This window comes from Lepus europaeus (genome assembly GCF_033115175.1).
Source record: "Lepus europaeus isolate LE1 chromosome 21 unlocalized genomic scaffold, mLepTim1.pri SUPER_21_unloc_4, whole genome shotgun sequence".
In the NCBI taxonomy this organism is placed as follows: Eukaryota; Metazoa; Chordata; class Mammalia; order Lagomorpha; family Leporidae; genus Lepus; species Lepus europaeus.
The window spans coordinates 185,453-200,565 of NW_026909009.1; the positions used below are offsets into that span (position 1 = coordinate 185,453).

Below are 15,113 nucleotides of genomic sequence, written 5' to 3' on the forward strand. Positions count from 1 at the left end.
ACCCTCACCCCTGTAATCCTGGTTCATAAATTATATTTATTTTCAGTCTCCTAGCGTATGAATTTTAAGGTTATACATTTTCCTCTTTGTATAGCTTTGTCCTTGCCTCACAAATTTTACTGTGTAGTGCTTTCATTGTCTTTTATTTCTAATTGGTTTGTGACTTCAGGGTTTGTTTTTCTTATCCATGTTTAGGGAAATTTTTCTAAACATTCTAAGTAAATAGTTTTTTTTTAAATAATGATATTTATATTTATAGCATTTGTTATTTTCAGATTTTCGAATAATGTTCATTCTTTTTTTTTTTAAATTTATTTTAGACAGGCAGAGTGGACAGTACAGGGAGACAGAGAGAAAGGTCTTCCTTTTTGCCGTTGGTTCACCCTCCAATGGCCGCCGCGGTAGGCGCGCTATGGCCGGCGCACCGCGCTGTTCCAAAGGCAGGAGCCAGGTGCTTCTCCTGGTCTCCCATGGGGTGCAGGGCCCAAGCACTTGGGCCATCCTCCACTGCACTCCTTGGCCACAGCAGAGAGCTGGCCTAGAAGAGGGGCAACCGGGACAGAATCTGGCACCCCGACCGGGACTAGAACCCGGTGTGCCGGCGCCACAAGGCGGAGGATTAGCCTACTGAGCCATGGCGCCGGCCCAGTAAATAGTTTTTGTTTGATTTTTTACTATCCTTTTGTGTTAATTTCTCATTTTTACTACATTGTAATCAGAGAATGGCCTGTTTGTATCTTCCTGGAGTTTACTAAGGCTTTTTTTTTTTTTTTTAACCAATTTATTTATTTGAGAGGTAGAGTTACAGATAGAGACAGAGACAGAGAGAAAGGTCTTCCATCCACTGGTTCACTCCCCAAATGGCTGCAATGGCCAGAGCTATGCCATTCTGAAGCCAGGAGTCAGGTGCTTCTTCCGGGTCTCCCACACGGGTGCAGGGGCCCAAGCTCTCAGACCATCCTCTACTGCTCTCCCAGGCCATAGCAGAGAGTTGGATCGGAAGAGGAGCAGCCGGGACCCGAACTGGTGCCCACGTGGGATGCTGGCACTGCAGGTGGAGGATTAATGTACTGCACCACAGCGCTGGTCCCTTTCTTAAGGTTTTGTTTGTGGTCAACCAGATCATTTTTATGAATCCTCTATGATATTTTAAAAGAATAATCATTCTCTTTTGGGCACAAAGTTCTCAGCACATCTGCTAAATCAAGCCCTTAGTTATTGTTATCTAGCTTAGAGATTCTTAAAATACAGTTCCAGACCACCCATATCAGAATCGCTGGGGCTGCTTATTAAAAATGTAAATTCTCATACCCTACATACAGAAGTGGATCCGGAGGGGGCATAGAGTACTCATCTTTTTTTTTTTTTTTTTTTTGCATTTTTTTTTAAACTTTTATTTAATGAATATAAATTTCCAGTGTACAGCTTATGGATTACAATGGCTTCCCCCCCCCCCATAACTTCCCTCCCACCCGCAACCCTCCCCTCTCCCGTTCCCTCTCCCCTTCCATTTGCATCAACATTCATTTTCAATTCTCTTTATATACAGAAGATCAATTTAGTATAAAGATTTCAACAGTTTGCACCCACATAGAAACACAAAATGAAACATACTGTTTGAGTACTAGTTATAGCATTAAATCACAATGTACAGCACATTAAAGACAGAGATCCCACATGAGGAGCAAGTGCACAGTGGCTCCTGTTGTTGACCCAACAAATTGACACTCTAGTTTATGGTGCCAGTAACCATCCTAGGCTGTCATCATGAGTTGCCAAGGCTATGGAAGCCTTCCAAGTTTGCCGACTCTGATCATATTTAGACAAGGTCAGAAAAGACAGAGTGAGGATAGTAACCAATGATCCTAAGAGTGGCATTTACCAGGTTTGAACAATTATACAGCATTAAGTGGGGAAGAGGACCATCAGTACACACAGGTTGGGAGTAGAGCCATTGGTGGTAGAGTAGAGGTTATGATTACAAAGGAATGAGGCCCAAGTGCACTAGACAGGGCCTAGAACAAAGGACAGAGTCATTATTAGAGGAGCTAAGCAAGGTGCTGTCTAAGCTACAATTAAGTTTTCTGATTGAGAGGCAAATAGAACCTGATGGAAGGGGCTTGATAATAATCTGGTGGGCTTTAGGCCTTGTAAGTTCAGAGGCCCAGACCTATCTATCTCTTCACATGGGGTACATCCTAAGGGAGGTGTGAACCTCCTAGGGGAAGGCACTCTGTTGACTTTCATTACTTGGCTGGCCTGGGAGGAGAGCTGGCCAGGTAAAGGCAGGTGGCATCTCTAACAAGAAATTTACAGTTCTGCCTGCAATGTTGCTGACCCTACTTGACCATCCCCTCAGCTGCAGTGGTCCCTTTGGAAGTTGGGCTGAGTGAAGGGCTTTTCAGCTTAGAGCCAATAAGATCTGTGGCTCTGACCTGGGCATCCTTCGACTCCAGGGCAGGTCCATTTCCAGTGATCCAACTCTTGGCAGAGCTGCCAGGGCTCTTCACAAGCTGACTTCTGCTGAAGCCCAGGCTTACCACATTGAAAGCCACTGCAGTGGACTGGCCTGTTGGGTCTCCTTGAGGGCAGATCACTGTACAGATCAGCCATTAATAGGCCTGCCACCCATTGCTTCTGATGCCGAGCTTTCTTTTCCTCCTGGTTTGTGTTAAAGCAGACCAGACGATGCAAGTCAAGGGAGTGCCCGTGTCCCATCTCTAATCTTCGGTGGCCTGAACTACAAGTCTATAGTCACAGGCATGTTCTGTAGTAGTTTTTCTAAGGTTTCTACCAACAAGTCTAAAACATATGATACACAGATTCAGGTCCCACAAATTAAAATGTATCTTTGATTGATTTTAGCAGCTTAAATTTATGGACAATCTTATCTATAAGCCATTTAAAATAAAACTCTTAATAAAATTTTCCCATGTGGACATACAATATGTACACACATATAATATAGCATAATAGACCAATATATCAATTTTAATAATAGCTTTTAAAATCTTTAACTCTTTTTGTAGATTGCCAATTGATTTGAATTGCTTTTTCTTTTTAGTAACCTCAGTTAACCATACTTTCTCTCAGTTGGTACTGTTAATACATTATTGGCTTCATCTGTTTACAGAGCCATCCCAAAGTACTGAATACAATATAAGTGGCTGGAAAAAGTCCATAGGAACCTATAGGAGGACAGCTAAACACAGAACCAACAACGCTTTAGTTTTATGAGCAGCAGATCATATATAACTGTGGATGACAAAAGACTTTAAGTCGCCATGTTTAAAATTATAAACTCATCAACCACCAAGAGGCACTTGCTTACTTCACAGTATTTTTGAAAGCACCTGTAGGATTTTACAAGTATTTAACCCTTTAAGCCTCTGGGGCTTTCTCATTAAGATAACTATCATGTTTAGTAACACAAGATCATTAGACTTTTTAATTCTCAAACATTTGTATTAATAGCATTTTCCATTATAGAAACTTAAAGTCTGGTACCACATCACATCTTGACAGTACTTCTAATATACTCCAAATAGACTGATTAGTTGGTGTCTCTATAAGATGAGAGACATAGGTCCTTCGATTTTTTCAGTTGGGCCCAAACTGGAAAAACCAAAGTCCAGCATTTACTGGAAATTTTAGAGACCAGATTGTTTGAAACTTTGATTTTTTGAATGCCTGTCAAGAATGCCAAGAAGGCTCAAAATCCAAAATATCTGGTTGAAATAAGATTTCTTAAAATCATGACATAACATAGACCAAATTTGATCATTGTTACAAGGTGATTATTCAAATTTTTGAAAAAAGCACATATTTAAATAACCCATAGCTCTTAATAAAAATTCAGCTGTTTTTGAACAATTAGAATTTAACAGACATCAAGAGAACATAATAGATTACTTTAACACATTGCTTTAACAGAGCATCAGAGTTTAATTCTATGTCAAAGAGAAATTGAGCTTCCTGTGATCTTTTGCTGTGAGGTTTCCTTCCTTTACCTTCTTTCATATTGGTGACCATGTTTCTGTGTTTCTGTGTGTAACACATCTTTAAGCATCTTTTGCAGGGCAGGATGAGTGGCAACAAATTCTTTCAGTTTCTGTTTGCTATGAAAAGTCTTAATTTCACCTTCATTCACAAATGAGAGCTTTGCAGGATATAATATTCTGGGCTGGCAGTTTTTCTCTCTTAGTACCTGGGCTATGTCTCGCCATTCCCTTCTAGCTTGTAGGGTTTCTGATGAGAAGTCTGCTGTGAGCCTAATTGGGAATCCTCTAAGAGTGATCTGACGGAGATCGGTGGGCCCCGTCTATCTCTTGGACAAAGAGCCCACTATGTACTTGGACACTCTGAACTTTGGTCCCTCCTGGGATTCTAGCCACAGGTAGTGCACCACCCACTTGATTTTCTGCCAGAGCACACTTTCTGACAGCGAAGCTCCTAATCATCACATCTTTTTGCAGCCTGGACCAGCTGAGAGTCGCCCAAATCGTCAAATCCTAGTTCCTCTTCCCTTAGCAGCTCTTCCTCCAGTCTCTCTGCTCTTGCCTCCTACTCTCAGCTGGTAGAAGCAACTTCAACACCTTCCGTGGAAACCTGCTGAGTCCATTTCCAGGCTCATCACTTACCAGTGTGCTTAGCCTGTAACTGCAGGCACAGTTCCGTGAGGGCTTTGCTGCCGCCTAGCAGGGTTCCCTCTCCCCCAGTTTCCGGTTCCCCGGACCTGAGCCCTCAACAGCGGCACCTTTGATGTCTGTATTTCAATTAATTATCTAATTAGTTTGAAAGGTAGAGTTACAGAGAAGCAGAGGCAGAGAGAGGGGTGGGGGGGAGAGGGAGGGAGGTCTCCCATCCACTGGTTCACTCCCCAGATGGCCACAACAGCCAGGGATGGGCAGAGCTGAAGCCAGGAGCCAGGAGCTTCATCTAGGTCACCCACATGAGTGTAGGGGTCCAAGCACTTGGGCCATCTTCTACTGCTTTCCAGGCCATAGCAGAGAGCTGGATCAGAAGTGGAGCAGCCGGGACTCAAAGCGGCACCAATATGGGAGGCTGGCACAGCAGGCAGCAGCTTTACCCCACTATACCACAGTGCCGGCCCCAATGTCTGTCTTTCTATCAAGCAGTCATTTTAGGATGATTTCCCTGACATATTTCAGGTTTTCTATATGGAGTTCACTTCCTCCTAAGCCTTCTCTGACTGACAAGTTCTAGAGATTAGAATCTAAGTATCTTTGAGGAGCCATTATTCAGCCTACCATAAATATAAAGGTTTATTGGTCAATCATCAAGCCTTCACCGATTGATTCTCATTTCTCCAGAAGTATGATAGATACGACAAGGGCTATAGGGCTAGTAGAGCTAGGTTGACTCCACGTACTGGCTCTCCCTGGCTGTTCAGTTTATCCTCTTTCATCTCATCACAAATTTAACCAAGCCTTTTTTTCCCCTTTCAGAGAAATGTCCTGGTTTGGATGCTACATTTTTCTGGTCACTCTAAGTATAGTTCTTAATGCCTGACCTACAGTCTCAGGAAGAAAAAAGAAACATAAACATTTGTTTTATCCAGCAGTTAATAGTTAAGTTCTAAAGTAAAAATATTAACGCTTGGCCTATAATCCCAAGAAGACAAAAGCATCGTTAAAAAAAAAAAAAATCCGCAGGCAGTTACAGTCAAGTGGGAAATGTTCTGACATTTCACATTTAGATGCTGTGCCGCACCCTGCTAGAGGCAGGACAGCCACCAGCAGCTCCCTGCCGGCGTCTCACCGGCTGCACTTTCAGGGTCGTTTGGAGGCCCTTGGGATTTCATTTGCAGAGCTGGCTTCTGGGACCAGCAGCCTGAGCATCATTGGCTTCTTAGAAATGTAAATTCTCAGGCCCCACTGAGTTAGAGAATCTGAGGATAGGTCTCCACAATCTGTTTTGTATGAGTTTATGTTTGTATGTATGTTTGTGTTTCTAAGTATGCATTTATCTAGTTATTTTCACTTTTATTTGAAAGACACAGCGAGGTCTTCCATCTACTGGTTCACTCCCCCAGATGCTCACCACACCTGTGGCTGGGCCAGGCCAAATCCAGGAGCTTGGAACTCCATCTGGGTCTCCTGTGTGGGCGGCAGGGATCCAAGTACTTGAGCCATCACCTGCTGCCTCCCAGGGTGTGCAGTACCAGGAAGCTGGAGCAGAAGCAGAGGAGCCGAGACTCGAACCAGGCACTCCAATAGGGGATAGAGGTGTCTCAAGCAATGATATAAGCTGAGTACCAAATGCAAAAGCCCTCCCCGACAGTCTGTTTTACCAAGCCTAAGGGTCATCCCTCTTTCTCTCTCTCTCTCTCTCTCTCTCACACACACACACACACACACACAGCATCTCAGGTATACAAACACCGCCATTGGTACTGTGAGCACTGCTCTGGCCAGAGAGTCGCTGGCTTTCCTCTGCTCTTGGTTTTGACCTTGTGGAAGGTGAGTGCGCTGGAAACAGATCTTTGGTTCAAATGACTTTCAGAAGAACGGCCCGCCAAGTGCCTTATCTCACTGTGCATCTCTCTTCCTGGCTTTTGGCAGGAGCTGAGAAGAAGCCTGGAACTCAGTGCAAACGCACAGAGGAGACAGGGGGATTGTCCCAGCAATGACTAGGACTCTATCGAAGAAGACGTCACCTCTGAGCCCGAGCCTGAGCCCGAGGGCTGTCCTGGAGGTGACTGCCCTCTGTCCACTGGGGACAAGGATGCTCCTGAGGACCGGGAGGCAGGTGGACGTCCCCCGCAGGGCCCGGACACCCTCGTCGTGCTGGAATTTAACCCCGCTTCTCAAAGTGAGTTCTGTCTTCCGTGGCATTTCGTTGCCTGTGGCGTCGCTGGTTCTAGCAGGAGGGCTTCGGCTTGCAACGCTGTTTTGAGTTGCGCTTCCAGGGTGGAGTTGTCCATCAGGTCCCTGTTGACTATGGAAGGAAGACTCCTGGATGCTTCCTGAGGCGCCTGAAACTCCAGGTGGCAAATGTCTGGCGAGTACTCGCGGGCGCCGTCCCAAGCCTTGGAGGGAGTGTGGCCGTGTCTCCCTTCCAGTTGGCTCACGCCGGGAAGTTAAGCCAAGGGGACTGTTGCTGGCTCAGATGACAGTAGGGCTCGTTTCTCTTCTCTTTTTTGGTGCAAAAAAAAAAAAAAAAAGCATTGAAATCTACACACAATTTTTTTTTATAATATGCATTTTCAGTGAACTTTCTCATGATCCCTTGTATGCACTGATTTCAAAATGATCTGCTCCTTTAATGCCATTTTCCATGAAGATTTTGGGGTTCCCTTCACACTTAATAAATGGTAAAGACTCAGTATGCATTGACTATTATTATCATCGTCTTTTAAGGAGGCATAATAAATAAAGGATATTGTGATTTTTTTTATGCCACCCATATGTTGGGTTTGGTTACAGCAAGGCAAATCTCTTTCTCCAATATCTCAGTCTTATTTCTGCTCTTTTTTAAAAAACCATTTATTTATTTATTTATTTGAAAGGCTGAGAGAGAGAGGGAGACAGAGAGAGGTCTTGCATCTGCTGATTTGCTCCCCAGATGGTCACAACAGCCAGGGCTGGGCCAGGCTAAAGCCAGGGACCTGCAGCTCCATCAGAGTCTCCCTCGCGGGTGGCAGTGACCCAAGTGCTTGGGCCGTCATCTGCTGCCTCCCAGGGTGCACACGGGCAGGGAGCTGGACTCAGAAGCTGGACACCAACATGGGAGGCTCCGAGGCAGCGTCTTGGCCAGCACCCGCCTCTCCACCCCTTTCTGTCACTCTCAGGGATCCCTCCCGAGCCGTCCAGCCTCACTCTGCGAAAGTACTTTCTGCAATTACAAGGAGAGAGGACAGAGGGGGCCCTTGTCTAGTCCTTCTCAGATCTACTCCGGCGACGCTGTGAGATGACGGCCAGCAATGCCTCCCTGCTCTTTTCCTGGGGGACCCCCGCCCCAGCTCTGCTACAGGTGGTGGAGGGAGTGGCGATCATTAGGCACCGCCCTCATTTCTGGTGGAGAAGCCAAACAGCAGGGAGGCCTGCGTGTTCAGAGCTCACCCGTCAGGCATCAAGCTGAAGCTGGCAGCCAAGTCCTGAGTCTCGTGATCTAGGGTAAGGGCCCCACAATTCCTGGCTACAAAAACGCTAATAGTGGCCGAGACCAAGAGCGTACCATGGACCCAGTGCTGTTCCCGAGTTCCATGTGCATTCGCTGGTCTAATTCTCACAGCAGGTGCAGGACCTACTATTATTATTCCCATTGCACGAAAGGAGAAACTGAGGTGCGAGGAGGTTAAGGATTTTACTAGAGAGCACAGACATAGTATGTGATGGAGGCAGGCCCTCTAGCTCCAGGGCCCTCATGCTTTATTTCAGAGTTTATAGAAAGGAAGCCATTGATTCTGCTTGGACCCAGGAGGCAGCACCAAACCCGACAGACCTGTCCAAGCAATCGAAGAACAGCCCAGCCTCAGAAAAGCTCCTCTCGGTGGCATTCAACTTCCCAAGGGAGCAAGGCTAGGAAAGGCGTGGACCACCATGCGGAGCATGGGGATGGGCCAGGGTTTCCTCAGGTGCCTTGTTGGGAGAGGGGGGAATCATCCTGGGGGATTGTTGGCGTTCAGTTACGCTCACTGCCTTCCTGGGGTGCCAGTCACTGTTCTGTCCCTCCCAACCCTGCAGGTCACTTCCAGGAGAACCTGCAGCTCTGCGCCAGCCTGCCCCTACCATCGCACCCATTGTAACAGGGGTGAGAAAAGGCCGACATAGCCAGCTAGACTTCGGTAGGATCATCTCTGCTTTACATACACACGTGCACACGTGCACATGCACGCACACACAAGATGCATGTGTCTATGTTTCTTTACTCGATGGCAACTTGTTCTGGTTTTCCACTTCAAATCGCGATATGAAGCTTCCCTCTCAAACGTCCTTACGTAAGGCAAACATGAGTCAATGGGGAGCAACAACAACCAAACAATCCTAGCAGAACAGGAATTAATTTCTGAAGGTGACATAAAAATGGCCGAAGTCTGGGCGAGGCTAGGGCTGGGTGAGTTCTCCGCTTCTGGGCTCCATTCCAAGCCAAGAGCTTGCAGGGTCCCCACTCCACACGGGTGCACAACTCACATCAAGGTTTCTACCAGTGACGTTCCCTGGAGTCGTGCAGTGCTCAGCCTGCCCGAGTGTACACAGCAGCCATGGATATTTTTAGAGTTACAAGTATCCCAAACAGACACAGGAAGAGAGAGAGAGAGAATCTTCTGGCCGGCTGCCCTGGAGTTGGCAGCCAAAGTTCCTCACTTCAAATTGTATTATTTTCTATTCAGGATCCTCCTGTAGCCTCTCCAAGCACAGGCACCACCAGGCAGCCCAAGCAGCACTGGTCCCCAGCCTGTCCTCGGGGAGAGGAAGGGACGAAACAGGCACAGGGGATCCTCTCGGGGGAGACTCACTCCCGGGGAGCCTTCCAGGAAAATGCACAGCCAGTGAGCCCCCATTCAGGTCCCAAGGCACAGGTGGCTGTTGACAGGAGAATAAGGAAGGCAGGAGCCATCCCTTAAAAAACCAGCTGACACTGACATCCTGGTGGCTCCAGGGGGCGTGAGTCAGCTTTCCATTACTTGAACTAAAATGCCTGCAAGGTGCTCCTTAGGAAGGAAGAAGGTTTATTTCAGCTTATGTTTTTGGAGGTTCACAGTACAAGATCGGACAGACCCATTCAGCTGGTGTCTGTGCAGACAGGGACCCAACAGCAAGCCAGGAAGCAGAGAGACACAGGGTTTCGATAACCAAGCCTCTTGGGGGAACTGCCTTCTCCCAGGGTAAGCCCCAATCACCTAAACATTTCCCAGGCACCATGATTAGATCAGCTGTCCACCCTCAAGTCATCCACCAACCGTTAAACCATGACCCACTATCATAAGACTAAGGGGTTTATGTGTCTGTGGAGCCGAATCCTGATCAAATTCAGTAAAGAATAGAAACAATTCATGGTGTAAAAACACCATGGAGCCTACATCAACACACTACCAAAATTAAGCCATTGGAGGCTTCGTGGTTGTAACATCTTCATGTAAAAACCACACAAGCAGCACAACTCAGATGGGCAGACGCCAGTCACAGCGTGTTCCTTAGAAGAAATCTAATACTGGACACGCCCACTTAGAGACAGTGACAGCACAATCTCTTCCTCCTTCCAGAAAGCAGCAAAGTCCCTTAGCTAACCCAGCCAGAGCCAAAAGGACCAGACGGAACAGAATGGAGAGTAGAACTCAGGCCTGGCAGGTGAACCTAGACGTGGGACCCAGCCCCATGGGTGCTCTAACCCAGCACCACTGAAGAAGCAGCTCTCGTGCTGATTAGAATAAAGGCAACACCAGAAAATCAGCTTACACTCACCCATGCCGGCCAGTCCTGCACACCTTCCTGCCTCTCCTTGCCCCTTTCCCTCTCGCACTCCTTCTCTCACACATACACACATGCATGCACACACGCACACGCATGCACACACACTCACCTCTCTCTCCAGCTCCACGGCCCCAGCCTCTCACCAGCCTCCCTGCCTCCATCAGTGGCAGGAACATCTGCAGAGCTGAGATGTGCCACCTTCCATCCGGGAGCCTCCAGTCGCCTGCCTTCCCACTGGGATGCTCCTGCCTTAACACACAGACTCCTACAGGTGCCTGTTCTCTGTGACACCGCAGTTTCGTTTCTTGGAATTCATCTGCCACGTGCGCATAATGACACAAGGTCAAGATCATTCGTCACAGCCTGATTTTAATAGCAAAGGGTTGGAAATAACCTAAATTTCCATTAATTAAATCAGAAATGTACATTCAATTTTTGGAAGATTCACCTTCATTAAAATGAACAAGACAGCTCTCTCTCTCAGAATATTAACCCAGAATATGAATAGTTATACCGAATGCTAACTCTACACAAAAGACGGGGCCCCCTACTGAAACCCAAGGCCCTCGGCTGTGGTGGACTGAATGCCCCCAGGGCCCCTCCTGTCCAGGGTGGGCTCCTGACATTCCCCCACCAGACACTGTATCCGCTGTCCACTGCCACTGTAACAACTTGTCACCAACGTGATGGCTTTGCCAATACAAAGTTTGCATCTTCAAACTCTACCGCCTCACTGGCCAGCACCAAGGATTCAGCACCACCCTGTTCCCACATGGCCGCTCCAGGGCACGTGCCACCTCCTTGCCCTTTCTGGCCGCCCCAGGCCACCCCCATTCTTTGCCTTCCTGCCTCCCCTCTGGAAGCCACCCCTGCCCATCTCTCTTCTTCACAGATGCGCCTCTTGCTCTGATGACAGCTGGGAAAGCTCTCCATGAGACAAGGACGGAGCCCATTTGGATCAGCTGGGACGGCCTCTCCATCTCAACCCCTCCATGTGGTCACCTCTGAAAAGCATCCCTCTCAACCCCGGGCAAGCAACACGGTGCCAACTCCTGGTGTTTATGATATGGACACGGTGGACAAGAGGGACGTCACTCCACCCATTACAGCTGCCCATGGCTCCAGCTACTGAAGCACCTCTCGCCTCCCATCAGACGGATCCATCCCTGTGCCCAATTCCTACCCAAACCTTCGAGGCTGACCTCTACAGCCCCCTCCTCCATGAAGTCCTCCCTGATTCTCCCAGGCAGATTCCGTGATGCTGAAGACCCCGCTTCATGACCCTTGTCACTCGGCATTTGAATTATGTGTCTCCGTACCCGTGGGGTCTTCAAAAAGTTCATGGAAAATGTGTGTTATGGAAAAACTATGCACAGGCTTCAAAACCTTTTTTGCACCAAAATAAACATTTTTAATTCCAGTTTTTGTCCCATGAACTTTTTAAAATTCCCTCATATATCTCTCAGTAGTTTGCAAACAATTTAAGAGTTAAGAACTGACTTTCTAAACCCTTCTTTCCTATCTTCAGTTGTATATCTTATAAGATGTGTTTACTTATTTGGAAGGTAGAGTGACACAGACAGAGAAACAGACAGAGAGATCTTTCATCTGCTCGGTCACTCCCCAAATGGCTGCAAACAGCCAGGGCTGAGCCAGGCCAAAGCTGGGAGCCACGAGCTCCATCCTGGTCTCCTGAGTGGGTTGCGAGAACTCAGGTACTAGGGCCTCTATGTCCTGCTTCCCAGGCACACGGCAGGCAACTGGATCGAAAGGAGAGTAGCTAGGGCCCAGTACAGCTTGCCGGCATCACAAGCAGCAGCTTACCCCAATGTGCCACAACCCCAGGCCTTATTTATTTTCATTTTTATTTGAAAGGCGGAGATAGAGATGAGAGACGGACAGACGGGCAAAGAAAGATCTTCTGTCTGCCAGTTCCCTCCCCAAACACCCACAACAGTCAGGCCTGGGCCAGACCAAAGCCAGGAGCCCAGAACTCCATCATGGTCTCCTCATGGGTGACAGAGCCCCAAGCACTTGGGCCATCCTCTGCTGCTTTCCCTGGAGCATCAGCGGGGAGCTGGACTGGGTAACTAAACCTGTGGCACCCTAATGCTGGGCACGTCCCCACCATGCACCACGATGCCTGCTGCACACCAGGGTCTAACAAACACTGGTGGAGCGAATGATTGAGTCCTTTCTATCTGACTACAGTATGCACTGGGTGCAGTGCGCAGCCCCAAGTAGGCTTTCACAAGCACTGCTAACCATCATGGCTGGCCCACGACGCGGACTGCACAAGTCAACACATTCATCCGCCTAGCTGACATTAGCAAGCATTTTCTGTAGAAGCCCCGCCTTTCTCATTTCATGTTCCACAGTAACTCTGCAGGCAGTACTGCCGTATGTGTTTGGGTAGCTCGCACTGGCTGCTGGGAGAAACAGCTCCACGTCATGGAGGCTTCTTTGTCAGCTGCCTCGTCAGCCTGCCTCTCCTCCATTCAGTGTCTCAGGGACCCAGGCCCTTTCCGTAGCATTAGCTGTGCCACACACGGGTTCCTCAAAAAGTTGGTGGGAAATGGAATTCCAAGAGACATTTATTTTGGTGCAAAGATGTTGAAACCCACAGAGCTTTTTCATAATACTCATTTCCCATGGACTTTTTGGAGATCCCTCTATGCATGGATTTCAATTTTTTTTTCTGCACCATAATAAACTTATCTTTACATTCAATTTCCCAAGAATTGCTTAAAGTCCCTCAGATAGGAAAGCGATGCTGCAGACTCACTCACCCCAGCCCAGAAGTGACATCTATCTCTTCCTCTTGTACCCAACTGGTCAGTCTGGTCCAGTGGCCAATCCAAGGGCAAAGCAGCCTGGGAAACCAGAGCAATGAGTGGCTACTGTCACACAAAGCAGCCATAGCTGCAACGAGAATTTCCCCACCTTACAGCTGCAGAAACAGAGGTCGGAGGAACGGAGACCCCGCCCCAGGGCTTCCAGCTCGTGCATGCCAGGGGCAGAGTCAGCTCTCTCTCTCTCTCTCTTCTCTTCCCTCTCTTTCTCTATTTATTTATTTCATGTATTTGAAAGGCAGAGGAGAGAGACAGAGAGAGAGGAATCTCTCATCCACTCCCCCAAATGCTCTCAACAGCAGGGGCCTGGGCCAGGCTGAAGCCAGGAGCCTGGAACTCCATCAGGATCTCTCACGTGGGTGGCAGGGACCCAAGTACTGGAGCCATCACTTGCTGCCTTAGCAGGAAGCTGGAGCTGGGAGCAGAGCTGGGACTCGAACTGAGGCACCTAGCTAGGGGATATGGGCTTCCCGAACAGCTTCCTCACGGCGCTGCCCACCCTCACCCCGGCAAGGCAAGCTCCTGACTGCTGCTCTTGCACATCTGTGCGTACGATGCACTCACAAACTAGACCACCACGAAGACACAGCCTGGGGTCCCTGCGGCCTGGGGATGAGACAGCGCCCCCCAGCGGACAGCCCCCCCCCCCAGGAGGCAGCGTGGAGTTGGCTGGGTCTCGCCACCCCACCATCTGTTTACTGAGCCCGGTCGCTGTCAGTTTGTTCACTGGCGGCTAAATGATGGCACGAGACAACTGCTGGGTGCTGATTCTTCCCTCCAGACTGCGGTGAGAGGGGAAACAAAACCTAATTTTTTTTAAGCAAGCATCAGATGAAGCCTGAACAAAACCAATAACTCTTTGAAGACAAGCAGCTCCGGAGCCTCCCACAGACGCTCTCTGGGTGTCATTTCTGGGGTTTATTCAGCACTTGTTTACTGTTGGGAGAGAAATATTGCTCCCCTCCGGCCGCCTCGCCTCCCCTGGCCGCCACCTTCCCTAGCCAGGGGATGCCTTGGCCCTTGTGGTTGAAAATGTCATAAAAACATCCCCAAGCCTCCCAGGCCCTCAGCCCAGCCTCGGTTCTGCAGATCCAGGGTCCTCTCTCCAAACCCTGCCAAGCCCTTCTGTCTGGGCCCTGCCTTCCAGCAGCGGCTGCTCCACACTGAGACTCTCGCAGTGACAAGTCAGTTCCTCAATTGTTCAGGGTTGATTACTCATGGAGTGAACTAGTCAGGCATTTTGCGTTTGCTTTCCCCGCACACCTCCTTTCTCTGTGGGCTTCCTGCCACTCTCCACCCCCTCCACTGGCTGGCCAGCATGGAAAAGAAGTTTGCATAACTCCAGGGCTTCAAGGCCAAGTTGCTGGTGCCCCAGGTGCTCGACCAGGCCGGGGCCTGGGACTCTGGATTGCCCGTGTCTGCGCAGCCTCTTCTCTTGGCAAGGAAGCAGAATTTCCCATCCGTCTTCCGCAAAAAGACAGGGACTTTTGCCCCCAGGGCTGCCCCTGTGTGCTCGACAACAGCCTGTGTGCACGCGTGAGCGTGTGTGCGCCAGGCAAGGATGTTGTCAGCCGCCGAGTGAGGCTTGGTGGCAGGCGCTGTCTCTTCACAGCACGAAGCACGTCAAGGGACAGCCTGTGATGGCAGATCTAATAAATACAATGGCGCTTTTAAAAAACAAACCAGAGAGAGAGAGAGGAAGACGGAAGGCAAGTCACCACCCTCCCATGAAACAGTCTCCTCAATCGGCTTATCCAATGTGAGAATTGGCTTCAGACAAGGGGCCTCGTCCAGCCACAGCCCCCCACTCCCTGCAGGACTGTGA

The 15,113-nt window shown here is 48.7% G+C and overlaps 1 protein-coding gene across 5 annotated transcripts in view; it reads right to left on the reverse strand.

Annotated features, from left to right (window-relative positions):
* Positions 1 to 15,113, reverse strand: part of LOC133754336 (general transcription factor 3C polypeptide 1-like) — an 81,955-nt gene that overhangs the window by 12,820 nt on the left and 54,022 nt on the right. The window contains exons 5-6 of one of the 5 annotated variants that reach the window (XM_062184795.1): positions 13,226 to 13,309; positions 4,114 to 7,157 (exon numbers count right to left, since the gene is read on the reverse strand). The exons of 1 other annotated variant lie outside the window; for it this stretch is intronic. In XM_062184795.1, coding sequence (XP_062040779.1) covers positions 7,103 to 7,157; positions 13,226 to 13,309 — 139 coding nt within the window. In that variant the 3' untranslated portion in view covers positions 4,114 to 7,102. Of the gene's footprint in view, positions 1 to 4,113; positions 7,158 to 13,225; positions 13,310 to 15,113 lie in introns of those variants that run through there. 3 more of the 5 variants (XM_062184797.1, XM_062184796.1, XM_062184798.1) reach the window with 3 other exon arrangements.